This window comes from Dromiciops gliroides, chromosome 4 (genome assembly GCF_019393635.1).
Source record: "Dromiciops gliroides isolate mDroGli1 chromosome 4, mDroGli1.pri, whole genome shotgun sequence".
NCBI lineage: Eukaryota > Metazoa > Chordata > Mammalia > Microbiotheria > Microbiotheriidae > Dromiciops > Dromiciops gliroides.
Window position 1 is genome coordinate 392706840 of NC_057864.1, and position 13044 is coordinate 392719883.

Genomic DNA, 13044 nt, shown 5'->3' on the forward strand with positions numbered 1-13044 from the left:
TCATTTCTGATCAAAGTAATATGATCCTAATATTTACATGGCTCTTATTTAACTTCTGAGATGCTTCTAATAATGTCACTGCTAAAAAAAAAGTCACTGCTAACCAGATTTTGGAGTGAGTCTGAAAAAAGAGCAATCCTTTTCCATAATGTCAACACTTGAAGAACGTCCATTTAACCCCAGCAGGACAAAATAGCCATCAGTGTTATACCATAATAAACCATGAGACAGTCAACTTTTAGGATATGTAAAATATAATCTTTTAATTTCAGAATCCAGTAAACTGGGTATTTCTAATATTCCAGATGAGGCTGCAATAAAGCAATAGCTCCAAATAAAATATTTTCTAAGCAGATTAATGATATGAACAAGGTTGCACAAAGAACAATAGAAAACTATTGGGACAGCAGGGTGGTGCTGGATAGAGTACTGGAATGAGAGAGAAGATAGATCAAAACCATCCTCAGACTAGCTGTATGACCTGGGGCAAGTAACTTAACTGTCTCCTTCAGTTTCCTCAACTGGAAAATGGGAATAATAATAGCACTCCATCTTCTGAGGTTGTTGTTTTTGCAAAGTGCTTAGTGCTGTGCCTGGCCTGTAGGAGGTGCTATATAAGTGCATATTCCTTCCTGCCCTTCCTCTTTTAAGCAATTTCTAATGTCTTAAATGATTTACAACGATTTATGCCATCATTAATTGTTGTTATATATTCATAAAACATCTACTATACTAATAATAACTCTACTAAATGCCAATAATTTTGCTAGTTTAGTTTTGCTTAATATGTATACTTTAAAGTATCAAAATGGCACTTCTTTGAATTATTTAATATTTGTGATGTTTAATATTCTTTTTTTGTGGGGCAGTGAGGGCTAAGTGACTTGCCCAGGGTCACACAGCTAGTATGTGTCAAATGTCTGAGGCTGGATTTGAACTCAGATCCTCCTGAATTTAGGGCCAGTACTTTATCCCCTGTGCCACCTAGCTCCCCGCCAGATATTTAATATTCTTTAAAATATATTGTCATTTAGACTTTGCTAATTCATATTGGCCTTCACAAATGTTGGTGAAAGCTGTTGAGCTTATAATTATTTGGAGAAAGAGGATGCACATTTTGACATATGTAAATCAGTATAATAAAGAGTTGTTATAATAAGTGTATATGTACCCATTCAGGTAGATAATAACAAATCCAGTCTAATAACTTGTTTAACTCAGTTTTTTTTCATTTATTTTTCTTTTAGAGCAGTCTTTAGGCTGTCTTTTTTGTCACATCTGAAGGCAGGATACAAACTTCATTGAAATTGACCCAAAGGATGAGGCTAGCATCCCTAAGAAACAGAGCAATGAGCTAATTTTTCAGCATTTTGCATGGGTTCTTGGGCTATTTGGGAAAACAAAGTTCAACATTCTTCTATGGGAGTAGAGAGAAGTACAAAACAAACTGCCTTGGCTTGTAGCAATACAACCAGCTACATGTTGAAATGTTGCTATTAGCTGTCATTTTTCTCCTTTAACCACAACATCCATCCATCCATCCATCTATCTATCTATCTATCTATCTATCTATCTATCTATCTATCTATCTATCTATCTATCTCTGTGTGTATGTGTATATATGTATATATGTGTGTGTCTGTATACATACATACATATATATATACATATATATGTATATATACACATATATATTCTTCTGTACATTATTTCAAACTTATTTCTATCCTTCAAAGTTCCATGATTCCAAAAATGTGGATGTTCTCTCTACAAATTCAGAAAGCTACCTCTCTAGCCTTATAGATGGTATTCCAGAACTACTGGGCCAACTTGGTGACAGACATTCTGGTAGTAAGCCTCTTTGCATTTGTCTCCATTATATTGGTCCATAAATGGCAGGCATGCAGTCTAGTCAATCAATAACAAATCTATACTCAAAACCTTGCTGGGGATTGTTTGTGCTCCACTAATACAGCTTCCAAGAATCTTAATTGAATTGGAGGCACAATGTCAACAATATTCTTTTATTAGATGAGGATAGAAAACATTAAGCCATTTAACTTAGCTTCCATTAGAAATACTCAATGGTAATCTTAAAAGGGCTCGAATGAGACGAAGTATACTAAGTGCTTTTTCTCCCTGAAACAAAATAAATGTCTTTTGTTACTACTATTATTACTAATGCTATGACACTCACCATGGTTTGTTTCTTCCCAGACAGGGGAGGTTTAGGGATCTTAAGGAATTGTAGACTGCCATTTAATAATGTATTTTTTAGTTTGGCTGCCAAATGAAAATACCCACAAATACTTCCTAAAGCCTAAATAAAGGGCCATTAAAAGGTCATTATGGTGGGGCAGCTAGGTGGCGCAGTGGATAAAGCACCAGCCCTGGGTTCAGGAGGACCTGAGTTCAATTCTGGCCTCAGACATTTGACACTTACTAGCTGTGTGACCCTAGGCAAGTCACAACCCTCATTGCCCTGCAAAAAACAAAACAAAAAAACCCCAAAACAAAACAAAAGAGAAAGGTCATTATGGGATGATATATAGCCAACCAAATTAGATAATTATAAAATCATATACTTTTAGAGTATAAAGAGACCTCAGAACTCATCTTGTATAATTCCTATTCAAGCATGAAACCTGTTTATACTATCTCCAGTAGTAGTCATCCAGAACATCCCTGAAAATTTTAGGTGACAGGGCACTCAGTACCCTACCTCCAAAACACCTCTTTTTATATTTGGATGGTTCTAATTACTAGGAATATTTTTTCCTTACAAGCCAAAGCTTACTCCTGTAACTTTTAATCATGTTCTGCCCACCAGGAGCAAGTAAAGCTAATCGGACTCCTCTTCAACAAGAAAACCTTTAAAAACCTTTAAATCTCTAATACAATAACTAACTCTTTTGTCAGAGAAGTGATAGAAAGATAATAGATTGATAGAAAAAGATATATAAATATACACATATACATATACATATAGATAGATATAGACATAGACAGACATAGATATATAGAGACGGGGCAGGGGGGTCCATGTAGGAATTTGTGGTTTTATGACTGCATATGTTTGTGACATGGGTTTTGTTTTTCTTGCCTTCTCATCTGGGGAAGGGAAATGTGGCAGTTATTTATTTTCATTTGATTAATAACATTTCAGATAGTAATATTTTAAGTAACAGCATATGTAACATACATGCATACACACAAGTAATATATTCATCTTTTCTAATACAGAGAGCTTTCTTGTTCCAATACCAAGAGTCTACAATGTCCTGTATTTTCATCTCCAAATATCTTTCTTGCCATCAAAAAGCATCTCACACTTCTCCTTTGATACCTTCCCTGGTCATCTGCCTTCAGTGTGATCCAACTTTCTCAGAATTCCTTTACTCCTTGTCTGAATTATTCTTGTGGTAATTATCACATATTACATTACAGTTATTTATGTATTTGTCTCTTTCCTCTGCTGAAATGTAAACACTTTGAAGAAAGTTACCATGCCTAATTCATCTTTATATCTCCATTAGCCCCTAACACTGTGCCTTGTATATGAAGCATGTACAAGAGATGTCTGTTATAGGAAATCATTGCAAATAATGTTATATTGAGAGTAGTTTAAGCATTTCAAAAAGCTTTACCTATTGGTCCAAGCTGTATGAGCTCAGCCCTTTCCCTTACTCTGTAGTGCTGGGTGGCTAATAGATGCAATGAGTTATGACTGGTGAACAGACTGGATCCAGAAGGACCAAACAGATTATATCAACCTCATCTACTTGATTTGAATGTAATTTGATGAGCCCATAGAGGTATGGAGGGTTGGGGAAAACCTTGTAATATATTATTTCAGATTGGTGTCTTTGGCTATGCACCAACATCCTTTGGCTCACCTCTCTATAAAAACAGCACCATTTACTCTTAACTGTCTCAGCCACCTGGGATGGGATAATGGCCTGGATAGATTCTACCTTCTGGGAATCATTTGCTGCTTGGTTATGTGGTCTCATTTCCCTGAGCAGACATGAGATAAGCCACAATGCATGTATTGTATTCTTTTTCTATTAGTATGTCCATCAATGGTTTTTATAAACTGACCAAAAAAACTTTATAATTAGTACAATTTAAGATGGATCATACTATTTCTCTGTTCTTTAATGTGACTACATCACTCTAGCTTATGAACTGATTCAATTTTACATAAAGGGAAGAAGGAGAATTATGGTGAAATACCTTGCCCAACGTCACACATAGAAAATAATGTGAAAAACCATATTTCTATGCCATCAACAAGGCTATGTTGTTAATATTGAGTATATATATAAATACATATGTGAACATATACATATATATGCATACATTTATATAATACATACATGTATACATACACATCTATTAATATACACATGTATTTGCATATATACACATTTATATGCATAGGTATATGTGAGGTATCTTTTCACTAATTAAGATTCATCTTTAACTGATCACAATATTTATCATTCCAACTACTTTGTCATTATCAAAAGGCATCAAGAGTAAGTTGAGAACTTTCTAAACATAAAAGGGGAAAAAAGTACACTTCTGAAAATGATCACTTTCTTTTCCTGATGATAATGAAGAATAGTACCGTATAACTTACACAGTCTTTTGTCAATGAAGATACTTACAGATACCCAGAATCCTATGTAGATCTTGTACAGTTATATAGCAGGTGAGTTAATGAGCTCAGCTCAGCAGGTCAAAGCCATCCCAGTGTGGAGTCAGCTACTAAATGCATACTTAGTATGTTAATAAGGAGGCAGATTAAAGGCGATACATGTCAAAACCATGTTAATATTTACCATAGGAGATATTGCAAGATGTTTTACCTGAACCATCTGCTTTGACATACATTTCAGCAGCCTCCTTCAAGATATGGTATGTCACTTCATATTGTTCGAAGAATTTACTATTTTCTATAAAAGACTAGAAAAGAAGAAATCAGTTAGAAGGCAAAAGGTATGTTTATATGGAATATTAAACATAGATTTAATCTGCCACCTTTTTCTCCAGTGCAAAGTAGGTAGGTCATTTTCCCCTCTAATTTCAGAATCCTTCCCAAATACACATCAAATGGTTACATTATTACAATTAAGCAAAGATTCTTTTTTGTTTATTAGCTATTTCCACCTTGTTTTTTCCTAATGGCTGACTCTAATGTGCTAAGAAAAGAAATCCTTTCTTTCATGACCCTTGGGCTTGCTCCTGAAAAAAATGAAGGATCCCTAGAGAGAACAGCCCTAGCATTTTCAAAGCACTAAATTAAGAGGTACATTTTTAAGCCTTCTGCTGAGCTGCAGCAGTGGGATTCCTTTGCACTCTGAATATTCTTTAGTCCTAAGTGACTTCTCTGTGGGTATTTCAATTTATAAACAAAATGGTGCAGTGCTCGAACATTTCCCTTATAGGAAAAAAAATGCCTATTTTTATATGTAGAAAATACATCAAAATAACACTTCATTCTTTCCACAGTGACATATTTCGATTATCTAGCACAAAGCTCCTAGACACAAAGTAATTCATAGCATGAAATTTTTTTTTAAATTAAAACCAAGAAAAAAGTTTTTTTCTATATATATTAAAAACACATTGTAAACATCAATGAATAAAAAGCATAAACTTGAAGACAAAACACCAAAACATAATATTAACAAATTACCTAAATATAATTGATATTGTATTCTTGGAAACATGAAATGAGTCATCACACATGGACCAATAAAATAGATAAAATAGTCAACGATGTAGATGTTCAGCACAAAGCTAATTTTGCCAATGATAGAAGAGGTTTGTTGGCAGACATTTTTGGAGAAGGGAAGAGGGATATTTGTTGTGTAAAGAATAAAAAGAGCTTCAGTTGTCATTGTGCTGATTTCTCACAATTTCCATAATTTTAAAAAAATTCTCAAAAAATACACCAAATGTATGTTATAAAATTAGTCCTGAAGATCAGACTGAATGGTTAATACATTATTTGTAGATGTAAAACTTTATAGCAATTCCATAGGAAGAAGCACACAGACCACTGCTGATGAATGCTTAGTATATTTCATGAAGACTAATTGGATTGATGCCCAATATGCCATTTTTGAAAGAACAAGTAAATAATTTGTCCTTAAACAAGACTTTGTTCATTTTCTTGGATAAGAATACATAGTGACCACTTTACTTAGTAACTGCCATGCAATCTATTGTTTTTGATGTTGAAGTAAATAAATCATACTCTAATTAGTTTATTAATGTCATTGATTTTCCAAGAAAAGTAGAAAAAAACCTATTCCTTAAAAAACTATAATTGAAATGTATTTCAGTAATCTAAAAGTAGATAAAACAAAATAAGGCTTAATCAAGTAAGCAAATTTCTATCTAAAAGTCAAGCACACCATGCCAAAACCCAGAAAGATCAAGGGTAGAAATTTTTAAAAAATCTCTATTTTCCTTGAAGGGGTTCTTATTTTAAAACTTCTTTAAACAACAGGATTCAGTTGATGAGCTCCATATCTTCTATGTGATTAACTGAATTTTATTTTAGTTCTAACCTGTAAAGAAGACATTAGTCCTATGATTTTTACATCATACAGCAAGAATAATGTCTAGTACTTAGCTATTCTAAACAATCATGATAATAATGGTTTAATAATCCAAATAAGTCAAATAAATTGAGGTCCTTTACAAAAAATTAATTAACATACTATAGTGTTTTAAAGACAGAATAAAGTTGAGCAAGAAGAAATTGTTCATTTTCAAATTACTAGTGGGACAAGGCATTCAAGAAAAGATATTTTGAAAATATAATGTAGTGAACAGTTATGGGACCTAGGGATATGGAGGTGGGCAAAGGGAAAGGTTTTAGTCTGGTATCCTCGTCTTATTAGCTTTATAACATCTCTAAGCCTCAGTTTCTTTATCTGTAAAATGGTGACATTAATACTTTTATGATCTATTTCACAAGGTTATTGTGAGGAAAGTGTTCCATAAACCCTAAAGCACTATAAAATGTTTATTATTAGATTATTAAAATATCTAATATGTAAAAGAAGAGACATGGAATCATTGATAGAGAATTAGACTTGGAGGAGTCAGGAAGACCACTCAAGTATAGCCTCAGCTATATACATGTTTGACTATGAGGAAGTTACTTCAACTCTCAATGTCTCATACAACTCTCTAAGAAAATGAGCTACAGAAGAGATCCTGATGTGTATTAATGGAAGTCTTTTCCACACTGGGAGTTCATCTTGAATATGAAATCCATGGTTCAGACCAAAAACCACATTCTTATATACCACTATAGTAGTAGTCATAGTTATTAATGTGTTATGGATATAAGAATTGAACTATGTAATGAATAAATCTCTGTCCAAATCCATGATCTGCCACTTACCACCTATGCAACCTTGGACAAGCCATTTTAAGACTCTGAAAATGTGTTTAATCATACTATTCACACCAAGAACTTCATGCTTTTTTTCCTGAGGGAAGAGCTTTGAAGAACTAAAAGCCCCCGCCTCCCCTAAATTTGAGATGTCATTATTCTCATTCTTGGAAGGATGAAAAGCCTTCTTTTTGAGCTTTCCTTTTGGCCAAGTCATGAACTGAATGGAGGTAGATTATGAGTGTTACTTTACATTCTTCCTTTACATTCTTTTGTCTTAGATATGCAACTTCAAGGTGAATCATTTGGGAACATGAATTATACTATCAGCCAAGATTACTTGAATTGGATAATTGCCTGGACCATTCTTACAGTGAAGATCTGGGAACATGAATTATGCTATCTGTAAAGATTTTGGCAAAGGGAACTCGAGAGAAGGTACTTCAAAAGAAAAATCTAGCTCTAACCCCACACAATTCTCCATTTTAGTCAATATGACTAGATATTTCTTGCCCTCAGGTAAAAAGAAAAATATACAAAGTTATCCAGGATATGGATTATAATAATTATAAGGTACTTGCTTCACAATTATATCACAATCTGTTTAACTATGTAGACAGCAAACAAATAACTGAAGAATAAATTATCTGGAATAGCTTTGCATGTGATTTAAATTAAGTAACCATACAACTCCCACATCTGTACTTGATCCTTGAAAGAAGCTAAGAGGGGCAGATAAGGCGAGAGTTCTTTTAGGCACAGGCAAAGGCACTGAGTTTGGAGATGAAATATCTTATGGAGCAGCATTTAGGCTGTGTGGAAGATAGACTGAATATTTGAGGTAGGGAAACTAATTAGGAAATTGTTGCAATGATTAGAGAAAAGTGATGAAAATCTGAACAAGGATAGTTATGTGAGTGAAGAGAAGTGTATTTGTTGTTTATCTTTCATTTTCAAAGAAGACCAATAATATCCAAAGTGATGTCTTGACTTGCACATGAATTGGACTAAAATAAGGCAGAGTGGCACAATCATCGAACAGAGATGTTAAATCCAGTGAAATAGGGATAAATACAGAATTAATGGTTTTTTTTTGGCTATAGGAGGTGAGAAAGACCTGAAGGTTGCAAACTTCACTGATTACAAGAATAGTTGTGCCCTAGACAGATATAGGGTAGTTTGGGAAGGGGTGAATTTATTGTTTCCATTTGATAGATGCCAAATAAGAATACATATAGGTAATACTGTTGAGAGGAATGAAATCCATAGTTTCTGAAATTCATTAGAGTAAAATATTATTACAAATATTATTTGTAGCAGAACAACTCAATAAATACTTAATAAACACTTACCAATCTTTATCTCTATCCTAGACACTCTAGAGAAATAGAATACATAGTTCTTGTCTGTTAAATAGCTTACAATCTAGTTTTGAGATAAATATGTGTGATTAATAAAGTCAAAGTAAGGAAAATCCTACTGTGAAGTCCTTATTTCTCTATAATCACATTAGTTATTGCATTTTGCATCAGTAGAGTATCAGTATAAACAAACATCAATAAATAAATACCTGTAGTTACAAATATTTTCATGCTATTAAAGATGGCCATACTAAGATTGTAAGAAATATATATGTATATATGATATAAATATACATGTATAGATAGAGAGATAGAGAGAAATAAAGTTAGATAGAGATAGAGAGATACATATTTAAGTTAATGCACCATTAAAAATGTCTGTGCCTTGAACATAACAGAATATTACTGAGCTATAAAAAAAATATAAGGTTTAACAGGTTCAGAAAAACCTGGAAACTATATGACTTAATGAAGAATGAAATAAAAACCAGGAAAACAATTTTTACAACAATAACAACACTAAAAAGACAAATAATTTGGAAAGATTTAAGAACACTGAACAATTGAATGACTTAACCATGGTTCTAGAAGACTGATGATGAAATATACTACTCATCTCCTAAACTCTTTTCTTTTGTTTGTTTGTTTGTTTTTTAAGTGAGGCAATTGGGGTTAAGTGACTTGCCCAGGGTCACACAGCTAGAAAATGTTAAGTGTCTGAGGCCGGATTTGAACTCAGGTACTCCTGACTCCAGGGTCAGTGCTCTATCCACTGTACCACCTAGCTGCCCCATCTCCTAAACTCTTAACAGGAAAGGACTGTGTCTTTAACTCTCCAAAGTTACTAGCATGTAAAACTGTATTAGAACTACAGCTAGGACTCAATTAATATGAACAATGAATCCCCTGAACTGGTCACATCATTCAAATTTTCAGTGGGCAATTCCATTACCATATTGTACATAATTACAACTTCAAACAGAGTGAGTTCAAATATATGTGACTTCAGGGGATTCATTGTTTGCACCAGTCAGGACCTTGCTGTATGTGAGAGATGATGGATTCAAGAGTTTGAATGAGACATAGTTTTGGACATGTACAATGTGGGAATTTGTTTTACTTGGCTATGCATTGCTGTTATAAGGGTTTCTTTTTTTCTTTATTTTAAGATGAGAGAGAAGTTTTGGGGATCTTTATTAACTGAAAAACAAAATGAAATTTAAAAAAAAAGAAAGGTTGCATCTTTAATATATGATAGTCCAATAAAGTAACAGAAAAGCTATGAAGAATGTGGCTTGTAATATACAGTCTAACATTTTGCTTCTCTGCAGGAATGGCCAAATATGTGAAAGTACTAAATGGATTTGTTACTGAGGTGAGACATGGATACAGTAAGACACAGTCAATGCTTTTGGCTTTTCAATGAAATCTTCTTGACCATTGTAAACAGCAAGCACAGTACCTAAAACAATCTAACGAGTCAAGAGAACAAAGACCTGTGCAGCCAAGATTTTATAGTTCTTTAGTAGCTCCTATTGTGAGGAGAAAAATAAGAAAAAATGGCTAAGTTCCCTGAGCTGCTGTGTATTTATGAAGTTCTGCATTTTAAAATAATCGTGTTGAGCATTAGAAAGTGTTTGAAAATGAGCAACTTATTAAACCTCACATGAACTTTAAGGTGTAGGCAGTAAGCATTATCTTTTAAAGTAATTAATAATTCACCATTTATATAACCTGTATGCCAAGGAATTCAAAGAAGATTACTAACATTATTATACTGGTACATTAATAATAGCTAGCATTTATATTAATGGTGGAAGATTCATGTTATCTATTTAAGTCTGACTATTTCTAAATAGCTGGAAGAAAGCAGAGTCGCAAAATTACCTACTGAGCTTACCTTTTATCATTACATATATTATCACCATGTATATGTGGAGACACATTGTGAACATGTGTGCATACAAACTTGTATGTATATGTACACTGTGTATATACATGTGCATGCACATATGTACATACATGCAAGTTATTTGTTGATCTGTTTATTTTTTATTCATGCATTAATTAATTTATTTCAATGCAGTTGTTTTAGTGGCACAATAAAGTGTTGGACCTGAGTTCAAATTCTGAGATACTTACCAGCAGTGTGACCCTGAGCAGACCACTTAACCCCCCTGTGCTTCAGCTTCCATGACTATAAGATGAAGATAATAGTAGCACCAACCTTACAGGGTTGTCATAAAGATCAAATAAATTAATATTTAAAAGCACTCTGCCAAGTTTAAAGCCCTATATAAATGATAGGTATTATTATTATTCTTTTGAATGATCCAAACAAAATTAGATAGGAGACAACTGATACCTTAAGTTTAATGCTCCCTAGTAAATTTTTAACAACTATATGTGAACATTTGAATATAACCATTTAAATTTTACCAAGATTTAAAGTAGATGCTATTCCCGTATAATTTGGGAGGCAAAATTAAGATATGGTAAAACTTTTCTATGATGCAGTAGTTAAAAGTGTTCATTTTTGTCTGTATACTAGGAAGACAGCTCCAGAGTAAAGAAATTTACCATGACTACATGCATGCTTACAGTGAAGTAAAATAAATATACATTTATTTGTATTACACTCATTTAAAACTGGTGTGATTTAACCTGAAATGTCCTGATCAGGATTGAGATGTATTATCAAGAAAAACTTTCCTTAGAAAGAAATTTGCTAAATAAATTAATAGTATATACCAAATGACAAGAATAGGGGAGGTTTAACTTACTTAGAAGAAAAAAAAATCTATCTTCAGAAGATAATACATTAATTATACGCAAATGGTGAATTAATTCAAAATGAGTTAAATTTATTCATTCAAATAAATCTGCCAGGACCTACATTGTGAACTCCTTATTAGTAATTAGTCCTGGTTACTGTACATACTTGGTCTGGGAGGAGGAGTCTGTACTTATAATTTCATTCACATAAGAAATTCCTAGGAGACAGCTAGGTTGCAGTGGATAAAACAAATGTTGTTCAGTTGTTTCAGTCATATCAGACTCTTCAGCACCCCATTTGAGCCTTTCTTGGCAGAGATGCTGGAGTGGTTTTCCATTTCTTTCTCCAGATCATTTTACAGATGAGGAAACTAAGGTAATCACGAGTAAGTGACTTGCCTGGTGTCACACAGCGAGTGTCTGAGGCCAGATTTGAATTCGATTCATTCTGACTCCAGTCCCAGAGTTCTATCCACTGTGCCTCCTAACTGCTGGGAGTCAAGATAAATTGAGTTCAAATCTGGCCTCAAAAACTTACTAGGGAGCTCTTATGTTTAAATACAGTTGAATACCAATAATTCATACTCATAGGTAAGAAGCACCCCGATATAGTATATATAAAGTTGGATTCAGAGTCAGTAAGACTGAGGTTCAAATCCCATCTCTGACACCTACTGGCCATTGTGATTCTAGGCAAACAACAACCTCTCAAGACCCCAGGAAATTCACTATCAGTTTTATTTGCAGAACAGGGAATGGTTTCAATTGGTAAGGGGAGTTTCTTCACTGGGATCTCTCTATATCAATGAAATCACAGGTTCCATCTTAAAAAAAATAGTAATTCAGATAATCTGAAATTATAGATACAGAAATTACAACATAGAACCATTAAAATTTGTAGAGTTATTTTACAGTTCAAACTTCTCATTTTTCAGATGAGGGAGGGGTATTTAAGTGTTTACTGTGTGTCAGGTACTGTGCAAAGCACTTTACAAATATTTTCTCATTTGATCCTCACAATAATCCTGGGAGGTAGATGTTATTATTACCATCCTCATCTTACTGTAGAGGAAATTGAGCCATACAAAAGTTAAGTGACTTGCCTAGGGTCATATAGCTAGTAAGTGTGCAAGGTGAGATTTGAACTCAGGTCTTCCTTATTGCAGGTGCAACACTATTCATTATACCACTTAGCTCCCTAATGATAAGGAAACTAAATTCATTCACCACAGAAGTAATTAACTTTCTAATAATCTTTTCCTTATTAATATTAAATATCATCATTTATTTATCCTTCCTAGATGGATACAGACTGCCATTTGGGTGATAGAACACAGACTAACATTAAACATTAGCTACAGTTTACCCACAAAGTAAATCAACTCCCTGAAGACATAGGAAGATTGGATCTGTCCAGCACTTGACTGTGTCTAGGGAGATGTGGGTTATGATATGTAAGTGTAATTTTTACAATAAGCTGGAAAAGCA

General features: G+C 33.5%; 1 protein-coding gene across 1 annotated transcript in view; it reads right to left on the minus strand.

The window, feature by feature from the left end:
* The window catches only part of SYNE1 (spectrin repeat containing nuclear envelope protein 1), a 583464-nt gene that overhangs the window by 376819 nt on the left and 193601 nt on the right, over positions 1-13044 (minus strand). The window contains 1 exon segment of the mRNA XM_044001388.1: positions 4875-4971. Within this exon segment, the coding sequence (XP_043857323.1) occupies positions 4875-4971 (97 nt within the window).